Here is an 8,757-nt window from a genome sequence, read left to right on the forward strand (position 1 = left end):
AACCATAGCTTTCTTATCCAATCCTCTGTTGATGGGCATTTTGGTTGCTTCCATGTTTTTGCAATTACTGATTGTGCTGCTATGAGCATAGGAGTGCATGTTGGTTTCTCATAGAACAAGTGTTCTGGATATATTCCTAGGAGTGCTATTGCTGGATCATACGGTATGTTGAATTTGAGTTGTTTGAATATTCTCCATACTGATTTCCATAGAGGCTGTACCAGCCTGCAGCCCCACCAGCAGTGGAGTAGGATGGAGTAACATCCCATGCTCCTGGATAGGTAAAACCAATATCATTAAAATGTCTATACTGCCAAAAGCAATATATACATTCAACGCAATCCCAATCAAATTGCCCAAAACATTCTTCATGGAACTGGAAACAATGATCCAAAGGTTCATCTGGAAGCACAAAAAACCACGGATAGCTAGAACCATCCTGAAGAACAGGAAGTTAGCAGGGGGAATCACAGTTCCGGACCTCTGGACATACTATAGGGCAGTGGTTATCAAAACAGCTTGGTACTGGCACAAAGATAGAAAGGAAGATCAATGGAGCAGAATAGAAACACCAGAAGGAAACCCACACAGATACAGCCAAATAATCTTTGACAAAAAGACAAACGACAATCCAGGCAAATGGGAAGGTCTGTTCAATAAATGCTGTTGGGACAACTGGTTGATAGCCTGCAGAAACAAAAAAATAGATCCACATCTCTCACCATACACTAAGATCAGATCTAAATGGATAACAGATCTAAACCTACATCCAGAAACCTTCAAACTTTTGGAAGAAAATGTTGGAAACACACTGGAACACTTAGGGGTAGGCCCTCACTTCCTAAAAAAGACTCCAAATGCAGTAGAAATCGAGACCAAAATAAACAATTGGGACCTCATCAAACTAAGAAGCTTCTGTACAGCTAGAGAAACAATCAACAAAGTAAAAAAACAACCCACAGAATGGGAGAAGATCTTCGCACACGACATAGGTGATAGAGGGCTGATCTCCAGAATATACAAAGAGCTACAAAACAACCAAAATGTCAAAACAAACAAGCCACTCAAGAAATGGGCACTGGAAATGGGCAAACACTTCACAAAGGAACAAACCCAAATGGCAAATAAACATATGAAAAAATGCTCAAGTTCCCTGGCAATAAGGGAAATCCAAATTAAAACATCAATGAGGTACCACCTAACGCCAGTAAGACTGGCCCACATGAATAAAAGCACCAACAACACTTGTTGGCGAGGTTGCGGGGATACTTTATTTTCTTAATGGACATTATTTTAAGATCCAGTTCTGATGTATAGTTTAGTGGTCTACATCAGTATATGCTCCAAAAATACCTAGTAATTAATAAAGCTGCATATCACAGTGAACATCTGATTGTGCAAATATTTGCATAGTCACAATTTTTCTTAGCCATTTTAATTTTCCTTATCTTTGCTTTTAAACAAAATCTTTAAACAGAAACCTTGTGTTGGAGCTTGAAATCCACTCTTTGGTCATGTTAAGATGAGATCAAGGTCTGTTGGTAATTTGGCATTCCTGTATCATGCATGAGTAGCCACAGCACTTAGGCTTTCATTCAAGAAATCCTTAATTTTTGGCAACTATTTTCTAAAAATGAAGATCATTTTTAAACCTTTGTTAACTCTACTTGATTTTTCATTAGGACCTTTAAAACTTTCCAGTAAATGTATTACTAAATATATTACTAAAAGTATGCTTGGAAATTGATTGTATCATGTATAACTTAAAGTTTAGTCCATTGAAACAAAAGAATATAGTCCCCACATTTACAATTTGTATCATATGCTGAAACTCTTAAAAATTACTTCCATGATTTTTCATTTGCCAGTGGTTGAGTCTACTTCCATACCGTTGAAAAATGCCAAAAATTAATCACCTAAAATGTATGTTAAAAAAAAAATATTTTTAAGACATCAGTGTGCTAGACAAACTCAAAAATGTATTCATTTTTGTAGGTTAAAAGAAAATGAAGAGTTCAGCAACCTATCATACCCAATTTCTGGGAGTATAAATTTGTTTTAGATAAGATTGAGTTGTGAGCCTGATAGTCCACTAATATATATATGTAACAAAACAAACATATGCTCTAGGAAACACACTATAAGAGTATTTACATTAACAATATTCATGATGACCGAAAATTGAAAAATACCACAAATGCCTATCAACCAAATCGACGAATACACATACTGAACTCATATTTGTATGTACATATACACAAAAATCTTCTATGACCGATAATATGAACTGGAATAAAATAATGTAGTGCCAAATAATAAAAAATTAAGATTTTAAAGAATATATAAAGTAGATCCTACACGTTTAAAAGCAGACAGAATTGCATTGTGCAGTTTGAATTGGAATTTAGGTTACTGTTTGTGGGTTAATCTTGAAACAGGTGCTGTGCTGAGGGAATTCAAAATGGTAATAGTTTTCTGTTTCTTGCTTCTGGTTACACATAAATTCCTTATGTAAAATTTTACTAAATTATGTATATTTATGGTTTGATAATATATTCTCTGTATCCTGAATTTAATAATATTTCATGTTGGTGATAATGAGTCTGACTTATAAAGACAGAGTAGTTGGAGAATTGGTTATTGTCATGTTTTTGGTATAACTTAATATCTTATATTGTAATTGATTTGTGGATATGTTTTTTTCAGAGGATTCTTTCTTCTTTTTTTTTAAAGATTTATTTTTTAATACAAAGTCAGATATACAGAAAGAAGGAGAGTCAGAGAGGAAGATCTTCCGTCCGATGATTCACTCCCCAAGTGAGTCAAATGCCGGTGCTGTGCCGTTCTGAAGCTGTGGGTCTCCCACACGGGTGCAGGGTCCCAAAGCTTTGGGCCATCCTCGACTGCTTTCCCAGGCCACAGGCAGGGAGCTGGATGGGAAGTGGAGCTGCCAGGATTAGAACCGGCGCCCGTATGAGATCCTGGCACGTTCAAGGCGAGGACTTTAGCTGCTAGGCCATGGCACTGGGCCCCAGAGGATTCTTTAAATTCAGTTTATTTTGGGGAAACTTGATGATATCACTATGAACCTCCAGAGTTGTTTAGATGATTTACCAACTTGTTTTACCTTACTTAAAATTAGACTTTACAATAGTATTTGTTACTTACTATTGGTCTTTGTATCTAGCTACATGTGTATGCATGCTTTTGGAGATAAGAATAGAATTTTCTGTGGAAATATATGTATATATTGCTCAAAACCTATCTTTTTGACAGCTTTCATATCACTGTAGCATTATTAACAATGCTGCTAAAGTCAGATAACAACTCATGCTATTTGTAAACTCTATAAAGGAAGACATGCTTTGTTTATACTCGGCTACTTGATACAGATCAATTGTCCAATGTAGCAGAGTGATAACTTTGCAAAAAAAAATGATTGTGCAAGAGTTTTTGTATGATACTGGAGCAGCTTGTTGAAGTGGCATTGGGTGTGAAATGAGAAAGCCTGCCAAGTGAGTTACCTGTGCTGTGGAGTGCAGGTGACACGGTGTGAGGAACATAGGCCACAACACTTCACAGACAGGCTCTTCCGCATCACTGCTTGTGCTTCTCAGCTCTTCAGAACATTTGATGCCGCCGCTCACTGTCATATTGGGCTCCTTGCTGTCTTCTACATTAATTGTCCTGTTAATTTGGATTTTACTATTTTCCAAGAGTTAAGTTATAACCTTGAGAGTGACAAATGATGCTGATTCAATTAATGATTCTCTCACAATTCTTGATAGCATTAATCATTTAATTAGTGTTTACATTTTAGTTTAACTTGGTGAATTAGGAGAATTTCTCAGTGGCAGAAAGAGGTGGAATAATTCAATATATATAGTGCACTAAATTATAGTTCAAGAACATAGAAAAAAGAAATAAAAATAAAAAAAATCATAAAAGAACATAGGAAAATGAAACTATTAATATAAATGTTAGTGATTTGTCTGGTTTTATTGCTGCAGGACTATTCACAAATTTAGGAAATATAGTTTCTAAAACAATTAGGCCCTGTTTCATTGCGGTGGAGCAAAGCTTCAATTGGTTTTTCAGAAGCAGTTTTCTAAAGAAACCTATTTATTTCTGAAATTTGATACGAGGGACATTGACATCTAAATTGTTCATCAATTGAACACATCGCCTATAAATATTAACAAAAGTTTTTGTTTCATATTTTAACTATAATAGAATAAAACAAACACATTAGAGATGTTTGTTCATTTTTTATCTTTGTTTTAGGCTTCTTTAGAAACATGTTCTATTGTTCACATTTTTATCTTTAGTTGAATTAGCAACAAAAACAAAATCATCTTGTAGCAATTATGTTTGGTTTACAAAAAGCTCTTCAATGCTATATTGGAAAAATGCTTAATTATTTTTCTTTGTTTAGTTCTCATGCTTTTGTTTTCATCTTTTGCCATGAAGCATTTACATTAGAATTACTTATCTCTTCATTTTAGCATATTAAAGCATGTACACTTCTGTAATTTCTTAAAAGTATTCTGGCAATTAAAACAAAGGACTTTTTTAGTTGAGTACAAATATCAAATAAAGGATATGTCTTTGAAGTGAATGAATGAGGATAGGTAGAATGAAGATAATTTTTAGTGATTAATAATTTAACTTCAGTTTATGTCATAATTTTAAAAATTCAAAGCTACTTTTAATCTCTAACAACTACTGTTTTATCTGCTATTGGTCCTTTCCAATTCAGAGAACAGCTTTTATAAACACATCCTAAATCCAAAGGCTCACCATAAGTTGACAGATAAAATTATCATCTTTTCTTAAATGCCCAATTATGACATTAAAATCCTTTTAATCAATAAAATTTGTTAATGATCTTGTTTTTGTGAATGAGCTATTTAAGTGTGTTTTCCTTTGTTATGTTAGACTATTAAATAAATTAAAATTGTCTTATTTAACAATTACATAGTTGAACATCGATTCACAGAAGTTAAGGAATATCACAATCATTTGGAATTTGTGAGAGACAAGATTATAGTGATGCTTTGCAGAAAGCAAAGTATTAAGAGAAAGCAGCATAGGAGAGAATGAATGTGAATTAAAGGGTAAGTTAAGCAGCATCAATATGGAAATTATTTCATTTTCTTTGTGACTATTTAAAAATGTCATCCCAGTTTGACCAACAGCTTGACATTTATATGCTGAAATACCTGAAGGCTAAGTGAGTATCATTATCATTGGTTAAGTAGTAGGTCTAAATTTCTAGTGCCACAGTTAAACTCAGGAACTAATAGTAGGGTGTCCTTGGGCAAGTCAGGTAGACATTTTAAGTCTGTTTTCCTGATTGATGAGGCATAAACTATAATATCAGCTTTATGGATTGTGGTTGTATGTATTTAATAAGGCTTTTGTACTTATGGGAATTTAAGAAGGATATTTAAAAATTTTCATGCATTTTTGGAGCATTTCAGTGCATTGAGCAAGCTGATCTAATTTTTTAAAGATTTATTTTTATTGGAAAGTCAGATATGCAGAGAGGAGGAGAAACATAAAAGATCTTCCATCCAATAATTCATTCCCCAAGTGACCGCAACGGCCGGAACTGTGCTTATCTGAAGGTAAGAGCTAGGAGCCTCTTCTTTGTCTCCCATGCAGGTAGAGGTTCCCAAAGCTTTAGGCCATACTTGATTACTTCCCCAGGCCACAAGCAGGGAGCTGGATGGGAAGCGGGGCTGCCAGGATTAGAACCAGTGCCCAAATGGGATCCTGGTCCATGCAAGACTGATCTATTAAATGCATAGACAGGACTTTTGCTATAAACTATATGCCAAGTTTAATATGTTAGATCCTGGAGAATGTGCAGAATATCTCCATCACAGGAAATACTTTCATGGCAGAATAGGGTACAGTAGGAGGAGAAAGAAATACAGGAAATACAGGAAAAGAAGCAAAGACAAAATAGCTTTCACAATTAAAGAAATATACATTTTTTTCTTGTTCTTATCAAGTCTTTAAAATGGCAGAGTGAAACTGTGGAATTACTTTTTTAAATCATAATTTTAATAGAAATTTAAAATGTGAAATTAGGAAATATTCTTAAAATGGAAGTCTGTGTGAAGAACAGTTGATATGAAAGCATTTGTACTGCTAGACATGTAAAATTTAGTTCTGTAACTAATGGGTTCTTTAGAAAATACATATGTGATAACAAATAGCTACCTTTGCCAAACTCAGACTACTTATATGTACGTTGGGCAGAGATTTCAGTCTTTACCATATGTTTTGTAAAAGTTGAGTTTCTTAGTTAAACAAGTTTGGAAATTGCAGTATTTTGTTTCTTCTGTCCAAATTTCCTAAAAGTTCTTTGACTCATTAAAGTTGCTAAAATTCCTGCCGGGCGGCGGGCGGTGAGTTGATGGGGTGGTGGGGAGGAGGTCAGGAGTTGGGGCTCAGTACCATTAAGCCACCACTTGGGAGGTCTGGGTACCACAGTTCAGTGCCAGGTCCTATCACAGTTTCTCTAGTTCCATGTTCCAGTCACTGCTCCTCCACCTCTGTGGGACACCTAAATAGTTTTGGGATACAAGCGTGGGTTGATTTACTCTGATTGTTTTTAACCATGATTGATGTGGGCATCTGAGGGTACCAAAGCAAGGAAGATCTTTCTCTGTCATCCTTCCTCTCCCTCTGTGTATTTTAAGTTTAAAAATAAAATAAATATTAAGAAATAAAATATTTACCCAAGCTTCACAATTTGATTATATGACTTTCTGTGGGATAACAGTCTTTCTTTTGAAAGTTTTTTTCTTTACATTGGTGTTTTAATAGTTACACTTATAAGTATGAAATACTTCAAAACTATACATTTTCCTACTTGGAAAATTAAAATAAACATCAGTGTTTTCACCAGAATCTGTGTTGCTCAATGGTTGATGTAGGTGTCCCACAGAGATTTCTTTAAATGACTCTGAGCTCTTCTAAATCATAAACTAAAAAGCTTACAAGTTCCAACTTTTGCAGATATATGTTCCTCTGAATATTCCTATTCAAGATTCTTTGGGAGACTATTAACAAGTAGGAAAGGAACATAGACAAGAATGTGGATTGAATAATAACATCTTGTGTTACTTTTTCATATTGCAAAGACCCTGTGTAGTTGGAGTTCTAAACCATAACAGCTCAGTAACTCTCTGTGTTATAGTGCAAATGAGTACTGCCTCACAGTTTCAGAATACAATGGTAGTTGATAATTTATAAAACCCATTTAAAGAAGACAACTGCAACAGAACTTCATTTTCCCATCCTGAAAATGGTGTAACCACAGTGATAGTAATATAAGCCAACAAAAAGAAAGTTCATACTTCATAGTTAGCAGCCATTTTAACCAAGAATTTTCTTGTGACAGAAAAAAAAAGTAGTACTAATTTTGCTAGGGAGTATGAAAATGCTAATTTCATAAAATATTTGAAGCCAGTTTTGATTTTGTAAATAAGATGTTTATTTTTTCAAAATCAAAGACATGTCAGTATTTACGGGTACATGTTGGGACAGTCACAATTGCTTGTTTGGAAAATCAAGTCAAAATTTTGATTGCCAGCTTTAGGCGTTGCTTTCGGTAGAGTCAGCTTCATTTCTTCGTTGTATATCCCAGTTAAAAACCCTGGCCATGTTGACTTTTGTGGTAGTAAACTGATCTCGAAGAAAATCAAGGTCTTCCTCAAGACAATTAAGATTCTTTGTAGCGGTTGCTAAGTTGTTTTTCAACAGTGCCTCAGCTTCGTCAGTGTCATATTCCAGCATTATGTTAGCCCCCAGCCACAGGCACACTTTATCAGTTGGAGGAATCAAAGCTTTGCAGTACAGATTGTCTGCTAGTAAGAATCTGGTCTGCAGTGAATTGGTGGACTCTTTTTTCTTCTGCATATATTTCAAGATGTCCAAAGTCTGCTTGATTTCAGGAATCTGTTTCTTTAGCCTCCTTTTCTTTAGGGCAAGGTTGAGGTCCATAAATCTGTACTTCTGGTACTGCTCTTCTAGCTTCTTTAGTACTGATTCTGCGGTCTCATTTCCAGGCTGACTCATGAAGGAATCAATATCTTCCACAAACTCCGCCTCAGGAATCCCCAGATGAAGCCGCTGCCCCTTGTCTGTGGCCACTACAATGCCACAACCGTCCTTAGCGGCCGCCATCTTGGGGAAGGAGGCACGTTAACTTTTCAACAGCCTTGTGGAACGATCGTTTCGTAGAAAAACTTAGGAACAGCGTGACTGGAGGATAGCTTTTTTCCTTCTATGTTTTGATATCTGGAGCTCCTATGACTAAAAGAATAGTGTATTAACTGTACAAAATTTGGATTAAGTATGATTTTTGTCGAGGTAAGGAAAGAAAGGATTAAATTGAGTTGGCATTTTCTTCTACGTATAGACCCTGACAAGGAAATTAGAAAATTAAATTTTATTTACCAGAGCAAAGTAAAATAAGATACATTTTTTTGTACTGTGATATAGAATACATTTACAAGAACACAAATTGTTGAGTGTATCTTCAGCATTATAATATTAATAGTAAACAAGGAGCCACTAAATTGTTAAGTTTGTATTTTTTTAAGTAAGATTATATTTTCCTTTAGTTCAAGTAAAATACAACAAGTATTTTCCTGGTATTGGCTAATAAATAACACCATGAGAGTGAAAGTTTCAGAGAGCTGTCGTTTATTGAAAATTGGAGCATGTGTGTTAGAACAA

At 34.9% G+C, this 8,757-nt stretch overlaps 1 protein-coding gene across 1 annotated transcript; it reads right to left on the minus strand.

Moving 5' to 3' along the window:
• Positions 1-7,521: 7,521 nt before the first annotated feature.
• On the minus strand, positions 7,522-8,236 carry LOC101531426 (prefoldin subunit 3-like). The gene has a single exon (XM_036495804.2). It carries the CDS (start codon positions 8,200-8,202, stop codon positions 7,612-7,614), a length of 591 nt encoding a protein of 196 aa, XP_036351697.2. The 5' UTR covers positions 8,203-8,236; the 3' UTR covers positions 7,522-7,611.
• Between the last annotated feature and the right edge of the window lie 521 nt (positions 8,237-8,757).

The sequence above is a fragment of the Ochotona princeps genome, chromosome 13, assembly GCF_030435755.1.
Source record: "Ochotona princeps isolate mOchPri1 chromosome 13, mOchPri1.hap1, whole genome shotgun sequence".
NCBI lineage: Eukaryota > Metazoa > Chordata > Mammalia > Lagomorpha > Ochotonidae > Ochotona > Ochotona princeps.